The sequence below is a fragment of the Etheostoma cragini genome, chromosome 6, assembly GCF_013103735.1.
Source record: "Etheostoma cragini isolate CJK2018 chromosome 6, CSU_Ecrag_1.0, whole genome shotgun sequence".
In the NCBI taxonomy this organism is placed as follows: Eukaryota; Metazoa; Chordata; class Actinopteri; order Perciformes; family Percidae; genus Etheostoma; species Etheostoma cragini.
Window position 1 is genome coordinate 13,239,024 of NC_048412.1, and position 17,690 is coordinate 13,256,713.

General features: G+C 40.6%; 1 protein-coding gene across 2 annotated transcripts in view; it reads right to left on the reverse strand.

The window, feature by feature from the left end:
• The window catches only part of col14a1a (collagen, type XIV, alpha 1a), a 128,394-nt gene extending 114,011 nt beyond the window's left edge, over window positions 1-14,383 (reverse strand). For both annotated transcript variants that reach the window (XM_034873365.1, XM_034873366.1), the window contains exons 1-3: window positions 13,836-14,383; window positions 12,143-12,258; window positions 3,261-3,377 (exon numbers count right to left, since the gene is read on the reverse strand). In XM_034873365.1, the coding sequence (XP_034729256.1) occupies window positions 3,261-3,377; window positions 12,143-12,236 (211 nt within the window). In that variant the 5' untranslated portion in view covers window positions 12,237-12,258; window positions 13,836-14,383. The remainder of the gene's footprint in view (window positions 1-3,260; window positions 3,378-12,142; window positions 12,259-13,835) is intronic.
• Window positions 14,384-17,690: the final 3,307 nt, after the last annotated feature.

Below are 17,690 nucleotides of genomic sequence, written 5' to 3' on the forward strand. Positions count from 1 at the left end.
AGATGAAGAATTGATGGACTGAAGGATTAAACAAATGAGATATGAGATGTTAATTAGTGAGTTTTAGATGTTAACTGTGGACAGATTCAGGCTGTTTCCATCTGGTTTCAGTTTTCATTCTAAGCTTGTTGACTCCAGGCCCTGGTTACATACTTAGGGTGCAGACATGAGCTGCAACTCTTGTCAAGAAAACAAACACATTTTCCCAAAATGTTGAACTATTCCTTTAAATTAGTTAGAATGTTGCTTTCCAAAACTTACATTCAGACAAAGTAAATGTTTATCAGAATTGTTTCAATGATATCAAAAACAGCTTGCAGTTGATAGAATGACTCAATTGTGGAACACCCATTAAAATCATAATCTCTCCAAATCAAGTTAAATTAAGTAGATTAACAACTGATGCTTTACTTGTTATTAAAACTGTCACATTAATTTTAACCCAGAATAAATATACAAAGTTGGTTGGAATATCATTAAAAATGCAAAACAGGCCCGATGGTACATTCTTCAAAAAGCACAGACAGCCGTGTTGATTTTCTTCATAGTGGCCAAAATACAATGCATTTAAGGCAACAGCAAAACTATTGCATACAAATGCTACAACTAAAATTCAGACGAATACCAAAATCTATAACACACATAAGTCCACAACGTGTCATATACAAAATAATAATAATAACCTGTATAACTCAATCTTATAACACTACCCATGCAGTCTTCATCTATTTTGTCTTGCAGAAAATATCTCAGACCTCATATGACATTAAATATCATTGTTTCAGATACACCATCAGTCTCTTTGTTCTCTCTTAGAGTAAAACTTTAATGAAGTGTCATGAGCTTTATCCTTGTAAAACACTTCACGTAAAAGCTAAATACATCTCAAGCATTCTTCCAGTAGTCAAATAGTCTTGCTATGGCAGACCTATTACAGGTAGGTTAGCATTAGCAGCCATGGAAGTGACCCTTAAATCACCTTTAGCCTGCAGAGGTGGGATGGTTAATCTGACGCACATTTGACAAAACAACCTGTTTGTTGTCACTTTTTAAGTTGTTTCTCTTGTAATACAGATGATACCTTTTGAAAACACTTCAAATCAAGCACAAACAAGTTTGTTTCCGAGTGTGTAATGGGCTAATTGTTGCCCCTTGTAGCCGATATGGGGAAAACTAACACTTGGGTGTTTTTTTGTGATTCGGCCACATGAGGCAATAATGAGCCCATTACAGTTTGGCGAACCACAGCAAAGCGAAGATGAAGCTGCAACCGTTCTCTTAATAACATTATTTACCTGGACAAGCAACACAAAGGGCTATCCTTTTTGGGGTTTTTTCCGGTTTATATGAGAAAAGACTTTAAAAATGATGACTAACTGCTTAGTTTGATAAATGTACATATGGATAACCACCCCGCCTTCATTAAAGAGCAACACACAGCTGCTTCCTTCCTGCTTTACTATGGGACATTCCGGGACTGTCTCCTGGCGTGGATCTTCCAGACAGAGGACAGTGATTGTAAAAAACAGGGCAGTGAATGGAATGAACGGGGCTACCTGTTGTGTAGCTTTCCGAACTGTCTCAATCATTTGTTACAGAAGGCTACCTGACCCTGAAGTCCCATCTTTTTTTTTCTTGATCTTTAATTTTTTTTTTATTACATAATTAGCCTACCAAGCGTTTCGCAAATCTCCTGGTGACTGTGTTTTACGTTGATGGGCAAATTAGATTTTTTGAGAGAGTAAATAGAGACATCTGGTACTGATAAATACACAACTATGCAAGTAGGTCTACACACACAGACATAACCCACACTATCTGAATTTCAAAATTGTTGGCAGCCTATTGAACAGACTTCTAAAGGTGCTTATTTTAGTTAAACTCATGCACTGTCAGAGAGTAAAGAGAATAAAGCCACTGGAAAAGAGGCACAGGTTAAACACATTTTGATGCAATAAGACTTGGGTAACATTACCCATAAGGATAAAAGATGATAATGAGGGGAAATTGACTGGACAATGTTTTAAAGAATATATAAGCATTTATAATGAGTCATCTATCCCAACCTAAAACCTTAATTCTTATTCAGTTGCACTTGAGTTGCTCTCTTTTTTTTAAGGAGAAAAGGGATATTATATTGAGTCAAAAGGTTAGCTGCCACTCTGACAGCTGCTTTTGTGATCTAAAATGGTGTGTTATTCTCAACAAAAGGACTTCAACCAATGTTAACAAGCTTTACTGTGGGTGTCTTTCGCCTCATCTGACAGGACATCAGGACACAGGTCAGGTATTTGTGTCCTCATCCTCCTCCTTTTTAAGAAATAAGGCTTTATTATCCACAAAGTGTGTGGACACTGTGAAAGTCCAATTCTTAACTGCATTTTCTGGATGCCAGTGAGCTACTGCTGCACTTCTCCCTGAGAGGAAGTGGCCATAAATTTCAGTTTTTGTTCTCTTTTCAGCTGTCAGAGGCAGCAAGAAATTGTCAGACGAGGCGTTTCTCACAAAGGATTGTTTGCAAGAAAGAAGTTTTATGATACAGAGTGCTTATTCAGTTCTACTTATCATTTTCTACAATGGCTGCGAAAGAATCTTCTGCAGTGTTCAGCACAGCAAGGTATTGATGTGAAGGTGGGTTCGCATTGTTGTGGTGATTACATGATGAAGAAGACATCAATTGTAGTTAGGGTGATTACTGACTGCACTGTGCGTGCCCTGAAAGAGACGAGGTCATGCCCTGTGTCAGTACAATGATTGACTGCTGACAGATGCAGGGTAAAAGCAGGATGTCAGGCGTCAATCATGCCAACAATTCCATACAGTTATAATGCAGTTTAATGCTGAATGAATGACTGTGGCTGCTGTTGTCTGTCATCTGTCCTGAACTGAACTCCTTCACGACTCGGAGTATGTCCTGGTGCCTTGAGTACCTATCAGTCCCTTTTTTTCAAATATGCTGACAGGCACCACATATTCAGCAAAAACATTCCTTTGTCTCAAACTTGGCAAAGGTACAGGAGTCCTCCACATCTTTCAAATATGATCCCATCAAAGGAGCTTTGAGTTTTGAGTAAATTACATAATCCTTCCTGACAGACAGAATATCCAAGTCATAATGGGATCTCCCCCCCCCCCCCCCCCCCCCCCCCCCCAAATTTAAAGGTTAAGTCTCACTTCTTTGGTATAGAAGTAATTTCTCTAAGTGTGTGTGTGTGTGTGTGTGTGTGTGTGTGTGCGTGTCGACAGCAAAATTACCCTACCTGGTGTACTGTTGTAGAGGAATAAATAGCTGTCAAAATCTCCTTTGGGCTCTTTCCAGGAAACAAGGAGTTTGTTTGAGCTCAGCACTTTGAAACGCAGCCTCCTTGGAACTGGAACTGAAAAACAATTAACCACATTTAAATCTGATTCAACAAAGCTAGGAAATTATTGGAAATAAAACGGAAAGATTTTGATGAATGAAAATAATTAATCAAAAGTTCCCAGCAACCAGTCAACAAGTGTTAACTGTGGTTAGGGTTAGACGTCAAAAAACCTCAAACGTCACAAATCTAAATGACTCAAAAGGAAATGTATAAATGGATGGACAGAAGGACAGAGAGAGGGCGGAGTGAATTTAAATTTTTAAGTTCCTGAATCCATGAGAGCAACACATAAAGAAGGTTAGCATGCAGCTCAGCTTCAGCTCAAAACAGCATGAAAAAAGGTTTAAAAAAGCACAGATTTATAAGAAACTATTTCCAGTCAAATACTCTTTATAAGATACATTTCAAGGACAAGTGATGCAAGGAGGGATGATTCAAATTTCTGTCAGACACGGGTGAAGAAAAGTAGAAAAAGGCAGTTCTTGCCTGTGCCAATACATTAAAAGTACATTTTTGATTTACAATATCATTGAAAAAGTATTGGTTTACTGTAGCATCAGCAGCAGCGTGCTATGGAGCTCAATAGTGACCGCCCACTTATTTGAACTGCTCTGGTTCAAGAAGGGATTGTCCCATTGACTTTTCAGAAAATACTTAGGCCCTATATAAAGAGTTTTAAGTCAGGAACCAAGCCAACCAGCTACAAGATGAATCGTTACCATAAACCATTTCGCTGCAAAAACTATTTTGAAAATGGAAAAGGCAAAGGTATAAGACTGTGTACAGAATCATAGACTTCAGTGGTAGAACTCACTCATTGCTGTTTAGAGTTGCAGTAAACATTGATAACAGCGAGCTCCACCAATTGGAGACGTCGGTATTACGCTCAAGATTTAGAGTAGTGTAGTACTTCTCCATGACATTATAACAAGGTAGGTTTCATACGGACTTCTGGCGTCTACAGCAGCATAAATCGTTGTTTCACAAACTTGTAGCTCGTGGTAAGTCTGCCTTGGATGGTTTAGATATTAGGGCTAAAGCCGCATACACACAATTATACATACATATACATAGACAGGTTGGAGATGGAATCCCTCCACCTAGTCCTTGGGTCTTCCCCGAGGCCTCCTCCCAGCTGTACATGCTGGAACACCTCCCTAGGGCAGAGCTCTATAACAAACACCATTTTCGAGCATAGGGATGCTTATAAGTGTACTGGGTACCAGATTACCTTAGGCCAAATGTCAATGATGAATTTTATAATTTTTTCCTCTGATCTGTTTTGGACACTCGGGTGAAGAAAGGGCCAGAGCTGTCAACTGATCACCAACTGGTGGTGAGTTGGGTCAGGAGTTGGGGGGAGACTCTAGACAGACCTGGTTAGCTCAAATGGGTAGAACAGGTTAATTGTGAACGCCTGGAGGAGGCCCATGTCCGACACTTTTAACTCCCACCTCCAGCAGACCTTTTTGCGTATCCATGTGGAGGCTGGGGACATTGAACCTGAGTGGACAATGTTCAAAGTTTCCTTGCTGAATCTGCGGTGGGGAGCTGTGGTCTAAGCCTCAAGGGGCAGTAACCGACGAACACCGTGGTGGACATTGGTGGTCATGGAAGCCTCCCGACTGAGGAAGGAGTCTTTCTGGGATATGTTATCCCAGAGGACTCCAGAGGCATTTGCAAGGTACCGAAGGACCCAAAGGACTGCAGCCTCTGCCGTGAAAGAGGCATAGCAGGGGGTGTGGGAGAAATTTGGAGAAGATATGGAGATGGACTTTTGGTCGGCACCAAGGTTTGCCAACCCAGGAGCGGGAAGGGGGGAACCATCCAAGCTGTGTACAGTAAGGATGGGAATCCAGAATGAAGTCTCAACTTTTTAAACTTTTCATCACCAGATCTTATGCGGCTGTTTGATAGTTTTTGTGAGACACAGTGCAGCACTTCAGGGTTTAGCATTTTGCTCACTCCTTCACACCGCGCAACCTATCAAATACTAAGAATGCATAGGATGAAACGGTGTAATTACACCACACAATACGGATCTATGAATAATTTAAGTCTGTGATCGAGCTGGTAGATTATCACTCTGGTATCATTTAGTGTGTGCTTGATAGGTGAACTGAGTTGGCAGGCAGGGTACTAATAACCGAGTGAAAATTGCCTTGAATACTTTCATCTTTGCTTTGCATGTCAATGAACACACACACACACACACACACACACACACACACACACACACACACACAAACACAGACACACACACACACACACACACACACATACACACTCACACACATTGAATTATAATAAAAAAAAGTATGTAAAAAATTAATGAGCCAACTATGACCCTCTTTTATTCTGTGAATGCATGTCAAGGTCTTTGAGTTGGAGGCTATTTCAGTGACGGCAACTATGATTAATGAATATGGACATAATAGCTCCAATGGCTGCGGATGCTGACAGAACGTGAGGGTCTCTGATATAAATTACCGTTCGAAAACCACAACGTCCGTTTTTGTTTACCACCATGCAGCCATAAATATCATCCAAGAGCTCAACATTTCGCACTCTCTGAATCAAAGTGCCACATGCTTTAGTAAATTGCAATAGACATCCGATATTTTGCGTAAAATATTGTAGAATTTGTCCCGATGGCTCAAACTCTCCACCCTAAACATGCAGAGCTTAAACCCGTGGTACAATAGTATATCACACAAACTAGAGTAATTTATCTGAAAGAGTTACGCTGCTGGAATTAGCGAGCCCCCAACAGCTCCTTGTCTAAACTTCTTGCCAGGTAGTAAATGCAAATGCAGCCATTTGGCAGAAGTTTTGGCGACTACTGCTTAGCAACACAATTTAGCTCCAGTAAATAGTCTCAGTAACTTAAGCCTCAATGAAAAAAAAATTACAAAACTGCGCCAGAAAATGATAGAAATCCCTTTAAGAACGATATTTAACATGTTCTTACCTCATGCAGCTGAACCTTTACTCAAAGATTCTTTTAAAAGGGGTCAAATTTTAACGCTGACTTTCTAATTTCTCGACTCTGTAGGGAGTGTGAACTAGAAAATCTTTTAACTGTAGGGCCCCAGTATGAACTGGAATTATTTAGGTTAGAGCGCTATAGGCACAGCTTGACGCCCCCAGTCTGAGAAGGGATGACTTTTCCCAGGATTAGCAGCAGTGAAAGCTAGCAGGGATTCCTGGTAGATGAGTAAATGCTGTCCAATCCTCTGCTTCACTTCATCTCCTTTCTTCACCCCTCCTCTTATTCCTACAAACTTCTTCTTCAAGCTTCCTCTTCCAATCTCCTGATTTGGCTCCTCATCCTGCTCTATGTTGGCTTATTTCCATCCTGCTCCTCTCACTTACAATCCCATCTCTTCTTTTTCCTCCTCTCCTTTCATTTTACCTTCATTCTTCCAATTTTTTTACTCTATTCAACTTCTATTTAACTGTCTTTATTGCTCTGTTTCGCCTCATGTCTTTCCTTTGTCTTCTCTGAGCTTTCTGGCTTATCTCAATCTCTCTTTCCGGTGCCAGTTGTCTCTTTCCCATCTTCTCACATCCTTTCTCACTTCTCTCTGTCTTCTCATTCCCATCATCTTTCTCACATACTCTTCCATTGTCCTCATTTTGTCTTCTTTTTCACTATTTTCCCATACTGTAGTTCATTCTCTCATACTTTTAATTAGTCCTCTCTCACTCTCCTTTTCTTTTCCCTCATCATCTCTTTACACCTCTATTGCCTTCATTTTTGCAGTCCTTTTTAATTCCTTGTTTTCCTCTCTCCAGATTAGCCCAGTACTGGTGAGTATTCAGGCTCCACTAATACGCAGGAGTTATGGATGACAACGGCTGGCTTGCACTGTCACCACAAGATAACTACAGTACTGTACATATGAGGGAGATGGGGGAAGTGTGTGTGTGTGTGTGCATGTGTGAGTGTGTGCATGTGTGAGTGCGTGCATGCTTGCATGTCTGTCTGTCTGTTTAGTGCCTATCCAGCGCTACTGCACACATCGTTCGATAAGGCTGGTGTTTAGTCAGTACAAGAACTACTCTGCTCACCAAGATAGCACTTAACCCAAATCCACTCTTTCTTTCCACCTCTCCACTCTTTTTTATCTCCTCTGCTGCTCTCACAGAACCCTCCCCTCTTTTATCACATCTCTTCTTCTGATCCTTGGGTTTAAGCTCTCTTTTCCTTTCCCTCCCCTTTCCCTGTCTTCTCCTTTGCTCTTTCATCCTATCTTCTTCTCCACTGCGCCCCTCCACTCCTTTAGTGGCTTAACGCCTTTTTTCTCTCTTTCATCGCTTTACCTGTGCAAGTGATGCCTTTTTCACTCAACTCTTATCTCGCTGCTGCATTGTGTGTGCATAGTGTGTGTGAGTGTGAAATCTCTCTTAAGGACTGGCTGAATATAAAGAGTCAGTTGGAACGTCTGTCCCTATGTGATATTATTTGCATGCCTGCAAACCAACAGTGAAAAAAATGTCACCATAAAATACTCAACTGGGTTGATTCTGCAAAAGATGATTGGCATGTTCTATTCTAACAGACCATTTCCAGGTCGAGATCACTGCTATATACACTTTAAAACACATATTGACATTAATTAAGTTTTGTATTTATTCCTTGTGTCCCAGGATAATTTAAAGATTAGTTTATTACAACTATTGCCTTTTTGTAGTTTTGGCGTTTAACAAAATTAAATTAAATATTTACATTCTAGAAAAGTGGCCATGTTGCTTCAAAAAAACCTTTCAGAGCAAACCAAGCGCCGGATGTCAAGCTTTATCCTGGAAATGTAATTCCGTTGATCCAGGCTACTATTTGGCAGTCATTATCATTAGACTACAGTTACATTCAACTCTACATTGCTTTATTACTTTGTTTTGGTTTCCACCTGCAATGGAATGTTGTGGTTCATTCTCACGACCCTCATCTGTGTTGTCATAAATATTGGACTGAAATTCATAAGGTGGACACAAACACAACTCCAACTGAAAGCTAATATTGCTCCTTAGCTACTGGATTTGTAAACAGACTTCAACAGACCTCACTCCACAGCGATGTAGATCTGGCTACACCACGCATACATTCTTGGGTAGAAGGAAACAAGCTCTGGATGGTGCATTTATTTAAACCAATTGCCAATGCCATTTAGTGCTGTCAAACGTAACAATTTCAGTTAGGCTAATTTGAAACATCAAACGTATTAGAAATGAATCACTGGTTGACCGCAATGTCACTTCTTTGTATATGGGAGGTTGTAGTGAGCTCACTTTTGCTGCTAAGACTATGATATTGAATTAAACGGGAAAAAAACATGTCTTATTGTTACCACTCTGGCAGTTTTTCTCAGTTATTTCAAGAAAACCAAGACCCAAGTAGACAATTCAGAACCTTGTACTACAACAATATTTGCTCAATAATGAGCTCTGCAGGCTATTCCACTCTAGGATTTTAGGAGGAACGTCTATGCTCCAAAACTCTCTATCCTATTTCATGCTTTTTTAGACTGCAAACACTGCACCTGACACCCATTATTCCTACCTACTACCCATACTCATAATTTGGCATATGGATGCATATTGGATGTAGAGTGAACTGGGTATCCAAAGTGATATTTTAATACGTTGTGCCGTCCTTTTGTTCCTGTATCAGTCTTTGCCAAAGCCTCATATTTCCGAAAAATCCTCATTAGCTCATGTTCCCATTAATTAAAGTTTATTAAGTTTATTTACAATAACATTAACAGAGCTGAGCTGCACATCGCAACGATTCAATGCTTCATTTAGTGGTGAATGATTGTGAGATGCTGGGTTACCAGCATGTTGAGATTTGGATATTTTTGCATTTTTTAAATTCAAAACAGGTTGTTCCATCTCTTCCTCTCTTTTGTTTATGAATAAATGATTTCTCATCATTGGCTTCTGTCCCTGTTCATTAAAACGGAAATTATTGGCCAACACTTTCACTCATACTAATTCCAGGCTGCCCTCTAACCACACACACACACTGTTCCCCTCAAACACACAGAACACACACACATACATACACACACACACACACACACACACACACACACACACACACACACACACACACACACTCTAGAAGCACAGTGTTGACCTGGGCTGTCCACAAAATCAGTTATATTTAGTCGTAGTTATAATTAGCACACACAAACACACAGGACAACCCACACACAGATATAGATAGATAGATAGATAGATAGATAGATAGATAGATAGATAGATAGATAGATAGATAGATAGATAGATAGATAGATAGATAGATAGATAGATAGATAGATAGATAGATAGATAGATAGATAGCTGAATAGATAGATTGACTACCTGACTTATCCAACAAACAGAACTATAAAAAAAGCTTAATTACATAACAAGACATTACAAAAACAAGGTCAAGGTGCTGATGTAATAGTGGCATGTTTCCACCGTCAGGCATCTTTCCTCCATCCATCCTGCTTGTGTCACTGCTGCATTGGAAACAGCAACACAAAGTGCCAGGTCACTCCGTGCACCCTCTTAGGAGTGAGCAGAGAACCAAATTTACATTTCCCTTTTCAATATTTTTCAAGGCCAAGATAACAGCCAGAGAACAAAAAACAACCCACTGTCTTGCCTGCTGCTCAATGTCTGCATTGGGAAAGGCATCACAGCCGTTCCTACAGGTCAGTAGAAGTGAAGCTTCATATGCAGTGCAGACTGTATATTGTATCCAAATCTTGTTTTCTAAAAAAAAATGTATTCATATACAGCACAAAAAACGGTCCACACTAAAATATTTCAAAAACAATTTAATGTATTGCCATGCCATTTTCTACATGTGATGAATCCAACTTATTTCGGTAATTCCCTGACTTTTCATTCAGAACCACCAGCAAGTCAAAGTGTTCCCTTTCACTGTGAAATATCTCAACAACTATGGACTGTCAAGAAATTGTCTAGACTTGTTGTACCCAGTTGTATTTTACTTCAGATGTTATTTTTTGATTACATTTCTTTTGATAATGTGTAAAAAAAAAATGTTTCACAATTGCTGAATGACAAAAGGCCTGTGCAACAGTCAAGTCGGCGATTTCTTGATTTGCTACATTATTTCTTGCAGAGGAAATCCCTTCCTGAACTGACCAACTTCTTGGTATCAAGAGATCCTGACGACATTTGTGTTGTATATGCAAACATCCTCCATGGGTAGAAGACACACTTACCCTTAAGCTCAAATCCCCTCTGACCAGATGTTGCAGCTTACAGGGACAGACCAGGCAGTAATGAATGGCTATCACATGCTCAATGAAGCGATCGAGCAGAGCATGCTCCCATAGTATCTGGGAGGTCGCACATGTTTTGCTGTGATTCACTGGGATCAAATCCCTGCCTAACTTATGCTGTCACATTTCTGTCTCACCTCTTGTTACTGTCTGCCCGCAATGACAAATATAACTTACAAAACTGCTGATGAAATTTGGAATAAAACGTTAAGAGAGAAAAAGAGAAGGGGGGGAAACAGAAAAGTATAAAATCACTGAAGAGAACAGAGAGAGAGTGGGAAGTAAGGAGGGAGGGAACAGAAGAAAGAAGCAGAGAGAGCAAAGAGAACTAACTTAGGGTAGAAGAAAAAAAAACTCTTTCATTTCAAAGCAATCCCTTTTCGGTGTGGACTTCCACTAGTAAATAAACACAAAGCAGCCACACACGGATCCACTCTGGTTTGTGTCATAGGTGGGGATTAATGCATTTGAACGACTGCAGAGAGGGAAAGAGGGAAAACATTTTTGTTGATTTTTATATGTAGTATTCCTTTATATAAGACCTGCTGCATACACACACACACACACACACACACACACACACACACACACACACACAGCAGTTATACGATTCAGAAAAGAGCTCTTGGATTGGTTTGTTGGAGTAAGCTAAATGTTCTCAGTCAAAGCATCCTACAGCTGTAGTAGCCCACATATTACCTAACTTCCTAGGCTTGATCTCATGATTAGAAAGGATTATTTTAACTTCAGCTCTAAAGCTGACAAGCTTACTATATTACCAGATCTTAGAGAGGAGCAGCAGGAAAAGTGCATCAGAATATCCCATTGAGAAGAACATGCATAAGTTACATTTAACACATGATATGCTAATATAGCCACATAATGACATATTAACATGCAGTATGTTCAACTGGAACTCAAATGTGCATTTCTTGTTTAGAGTGCATCCAGATTTTGAACATCCAAGACCCAAAACATTAAACAAAACAGACAACAGCCCACTTTTTGATGAGACTCAGTTTGATAAAATCAGGTTTGCTGAGGTGAGGTTGATTGTGAAGCACAGTGGAGCGTTATATTGCGCAGCAAATCATCACAGCTTGAAGTTACAACTCGTTTATTATAGCCCCTCTGAAGCATGGCAGCATTATCAGCGGGGTTGCAAGCACTGCCATGCTGGCAGGGTGAAGTGACATAATGATATGATCATGAGCGTGATGTAATCTGATTGGACTGAGCCTGCACATCAAACAGAGAGACGGCAGAGGGAGGAATGTTGAAAAAGGGGAGGAGAAGACACAGAGAGGTCAGGTGAGGGATGGGAGAACGATATGGAGATAAAGGATGGCAGAGAGGTGAGGAGAGTAAATGGGGAAGAGGGAAGAGTTATGATGGGAAAAAATGAAAAGTGGAGGAAGATTTATAAACAAAGAAAGGTGGGTGTGGGTTGGACAAGTAAAGGAGACTTACCCTCATCTTGTGCCTTAGAGGGGGAATGGGGAACTAGGGCCAGTAACACCAGTGGAGCCCACAAGCACCTCCTCATTTGACCCGTTGACAACATCCTCACAAGCAGCAGTCTAGACCTATACGGAGAGAAGGAAGATTACGTTGACAAAGACAAGAAAATTCAAATCAAAGAGGGGAAAATCAAGAAACACTCTGTGGTTCTTGAAGACCCACCTTGCCCACATGGCCCCAATGCACTGATCTGGAATCAGTTAACTCCTGTCTAATATCCACTTTGATACAATTACAGAGCAGTAGTTTTACAGTCTAGACTGACCGCAGAGCAGCGGTTTAGCCTCCCGCCCACATAGAGCAGGCTGAGGGCGAAACAGTGAAGGACTTTGTTTAAGGGAAGAGTGGACACGAAATGAAAAAAAGAACTGACAAAAGAAAAAAAGATGGAGGGCAGACAGTGTGATAGACAGACAGGGAGAGGGCAGTTGGATGTCAGTATAAGCAAGGGAACATTTTATGAGAACCATTGTCTCCACAAGAGCAAACACATGCTCCTCTCCTCTTCCATGTGTCATCTCCTCCTTACACCACTCACTTTTTCTTCTCTGCACCCTCTATTCCTTTCCCTCCTCTCCTCCTTCACTACCTAATCCCTCTCCTCTGTCTGCCTCAGTCCGCCACTCAATATTACACACTGGGGATGAACACAGACGTAGAAAATTTCTCTCCTTGGTAAACACACACACACACACACACACACACACACACACACACACACACACACACACACACACACACTGACAGTTGTTTCAGCAGGATTTGAATCATTCTCTGATGTAGAGGCAGCCGGTGAAAGGATGGCCATCTCCTACAATTCAGATTTCAGACACTGCAAAAGGCCAGACATATGACAATGCATATTGATGAGCATCAAAAACATTTTTTTTATAAAAAGCGTCATGACATGAGAAGGGAAATGAGAAAGATTCAACAGAAATGAATCTCTATATTTGTCTCTCTCAAACACACACAAATGAGAGTTAATCTCACTAAAATGAGATTAGACAGTCTCAGAGTGAGGTTCAATTAAGAAGTCTCTCACTCTCTCTCTCTCTCTCTCTCTCTCTCTCTCTCTCTCTCTCTCTCTCTCTCTCTCTCTCTCTCTCTCTCTCGACAAATGTGATTAAACATAAACGCACTAAATCTAAATCACATAAGGCCAGAAAGTTTCTCTTGTCTGCAGTTTGCGTAATTTCCTCCTGTCTAAAGGGCAACTTTGCAACTGGTTAATTGGTTAATGAAAACCAGGGTAAAGGCGTCGCCCTCATTAAAAATAGGCAGGCTGTGTTTATAGTGCATGCTGCTTTTTAAAGGCTACTTGTGGAATCGAGTTTGCAGACATATTTAAATACAATTAATCATGGCACAAGGTCGTAGACGATCTCTCGCACGCATTCTGATAAAAAACTTTCTTTTGCCAAATAAAATCTAAATGTTTCCACCTGCTTTCGAGAATGCACAACTTCGACTGACCGTATCTCCAATATGTGTCTTCAGTTATCATTTCTAAGTGCTGCTGACTGGTTTAGATTAAGTTTCTCAGCCAGATTTGGGTCAAACAGTCCAGCGCCGCACACCTGAGACCGTCGCGCGCACGCACACACACACACTAGGCTACAATGAATGAAATCTTCTTTACCTCTCCAGTCATCAAATCGAGTTCGTCCTTTTATCCCCAAAGGAAATCCTCTGAATACTAGGATGGATGGTTCCTCTTCCTTCTAACTCTTTCTCTCCCTCACTCTTTCTCTCTCACTCTTTCTCTCCGGATACAATTTGGTCCGGAGTGGGTGTTTCTCTCCTCGTTATTCAGCCATCCCTCCCTCCAGCTATTCCTCCCTGTCCCAACCCTTTTGTTCGTCCAGGATAATGAGAGAGAGAGAGAGAGAGAGAGAGAGAGAGAGAGAGAGAGAGAGAGAGAGAGAGAGAGAGAAAGACTCAGTACCGCTGCTCAAAAACCTCCGCTGCCAACCTGCAGCTTCCAATCCGGCTTCAGCCCCTCGGGGCCCTTTACATGCGCCTCCGCGATCACGACGGGACTTGTCGTGGGCACATATCCGGAATCAGCGGCTTTAAAGGAACCACATGGTCGTAGCTGGAACTCGTTTGTTGTTTGACTTGTAGAAGAAAGTCCGACTGAAAATGTCTCAGTGCGCTCGGAGCAGGTGCTTGCCTGCTGCGCTGCGAACTCCGATGTTAAAGGCACAATGACGCAGGGTTTTCACCTCAGCTGAAAGTTAGATTTACAGAAGAAACAATCTTACTATAGCTGTAAATCCACGTGGAAAATTTAAAATCATAGTTTTCTCCAATACAGAAAGGTCCACACATAAAGAAGTCAGTAAACCGTTTATTTCCATAAAACAATTGGGCAATTACCGATGGAATGGAACCCTATAATGGCTGCAGATCACTTTACTTATTTCTAAAACAGAAGGATAATCTTAAACTACCTGTTGGGAGATTTGGTTTGTCAAATCAAATCAAAGACAAGTGATTTTACCCAAATTAATTAATTAAGAAAATCTGATTGCATGGCCTAATAAATATTTTAAACTTAGCCATTTTTTAAGAGGGCACCTGAGTGTTCAGTCAAACTTCTGTTCGTTCACTGATTTGTCCGTTGTTGATTTAGCAATAAACTGTTAACTTTACAGATTGTAGATGGCTGAAACCAGAGGTTGTATGGGTGTGTAGGCTAGTTATCCAAATAGCAAATTAGCTAAAGATGAAATCAGTCAGCTGACATTTTTAAAGGAATAGTTGGACATTTTGGGAAATCTTCTTGCAGAGGCTTTGCTTAGAAGACCTGGTGTCTGTCAGTGAAGTCACAGCCAGTGGGGATTAGCTTAGCGTAGCTTGGCATTAAGACATGAGGAAGCAGCTAGCCCAGCACTGTCTAAAAGTAAAAGAAATAAAATCTGCCTACATGCACCTCAAAAGCTCAACAATAATACATGGTGTCCTGTTAGTGCAAACTGTACAGTAATCTCAGGGTCAAAATGACAAGATGCTTTATATGAGGCAGGCTAGCTGCTTTCCACTTTATGCTAAGCTAAGCTAACCGTCCCGTGGCTGAATAGCTAATAGGAGAGTGGTATCAATCTTCTCATTGAACAATCAGTCAAAATGAGTGTTTTCTTGTATTGGGCTAAAAAAAAGAATTGAGTAGGCAACACTTTATAATCCGGTTTATGCACTCAGCTCTCTTCTGCTTGTGAAGACACTTTGTGACTTGCCCCAAGGGGATAAGAATGGAAGTCATGGGAAACAACGGTGAAATGTGCCAGTGGCTGCCTAAGTTAAAACACCAAATAGCTTTACTCCAGGTGTGTCCCTGAGACACACACACACACACACACACACACAGACACAAACAGATACACCTTAGCCAAAGAACTGTCCAGATGCCATGCACACTGTAATCATGTAGATAAGGATTCTCTGTCCCCCGTCCCTCCTTCTTCCTCTTTCTTTCTCCAGCCTCTTCCTGCCTTCCTGTCCGTCTGTCGTTCATCTGTTGCCCGTTTGTAGCACACAACCACACACCAAACAAAAACAACCCTGGCTGCCAGAGTCGTCAGACATTTCAATAGGCAAAATCAAAGATCCTAATTCACCTGGTCAAATCAGGTGAAAAGGACTTGAGGTCCCAATATTTTATACATCACATTTAAGACAACATTAAAACCAATTAAGCTCAGCTCTCTGAAAGAAAACAGTACATTTAAAATGTACTGAAACTGTTATATGAAACAAGTCATCAAAAAATAATGTGCAGTAATATTTGGTCAACCTTTTATTCTGAGTGACCGCGGTCCCAGGTGGCTTTTATTTGACAGCTCTCTCTAGAGATGCACTGCCCGATGGATGAACCTCGCTGCTGTTCTCCCTGCAAGTGGCTTTTTCTTTTCTTTTTTGTCATCTATCCATTTCTCTTGATGTCTTCCCTCTGTGTTCTTTGTCTGTCCCTTTATTATTTTATTTCTACCTTATTTCCCTTCTTGTTCTTTCCATCTTTCACCCTCTTCCTGTAATTATCCTCCTGTCTACCTTTCTACCGTCGCTGTCCATCCCAGCTGTGGATCTGATGAATAAATGCATCAGTCACATGATAGAGTTGATCCACAGTTCATTTATCTCAGTGCCATATGGTCCAACTGTGAAGCCTAATAAAGTTTTTAAGTCCTTGCAATGCAACAAATATCTGTTTACCGCAGGTGTTTCTCCTTCCCAGTGGACATACACAATTTAGCATTACTGTTACACAAACAAAAACAAAGTTTAATACTAAAGTAAATAGTTGATGGCCCAGACATCCTGATTCCTGTTAAACAAGTCTGTGGCATGCAGTAGGGAATCTTAGTTTTTACCTTCAACAATTGTACGTATAATTCCCCTCAGGAATTATAAAAATGTGTGCAGTTTAGATCAGCTGTCTCACTGTGTATGCTTACAGGTGATATGTGACAGATCTTAGATTTGTAAAAACCTGAATGGTGCAGCACCAGGGAACTTTGTGGCGGATAAAAAGTAAAAACTTTGACAGCCAATTATTCTCAGCCTGACACGGAGAAGGTTTGGGGAAGTGTTACACACACAAAACACTTTTTTTTTTATAACTGAAACTGCATGCGCTTACTTTTTTATACATATTATTTTGTCCAAGATGCCACTTTTTTGGTAAACTGAGTTTTTGTACAGCATCTTAGTCAAGAACCTTTAAAATGATCATTAAAGGAAGATCTTCATTTTGGTGACATTGTTGGTAATAAGCAGTCATTCCACGGGTGTGATGATCAAACTCCACCACATCCTCCTGTATTTCCTCTACCTTCCTGTATTCCTGTATTATTAGAAACAAGTGACCATTGTTGGCTTTGATAAAACAAAGAAAGCATCATTTCCTGTTAGCGGAGGATTTCTCCCAGGAAACAGGAACCCGCTCAATTGTGTTTACACAAGCACATGCTTAAGCTTGAACTGGGCGAAAGAGGAATGTTTACGGTATCAATCAGCAAGAAAGAGAGAGATCTCAAATATTGCTGTTATAATATGAAAAAGCTGCATATCTTCAAAAAGTTGACAGAAAAACTGCACTCTCCTGCAATTCAGAAGCTGAAGCACTGAATAATGGAATTTTTCTTTTTCATTTGATTGTCGGACGAGTCAGACATTTGCCCACACACACACACACAGTGATAAAAGTCTGCTCTCTGCAAACACACTGAATATTACATTTAAACAAATACCTCTGTCATTGTTTTGATTTCTTTCCTTTTTACATGCACACACACGCACACGCACACGCACACCTGAAACCCCCTGCCCTACATATTTAAGACACAAAGATAACCCCAGGCATGGGGCTTACTGTGTCACAGTGTCATTCACACACACAATCAGATGCCTTTAAACCAGCAGAAAAAACATGGTTTGTTTGCCCTATGAACACAAATAAAGTTCAAGTAGAGTTGACACATACAAGGGCTTC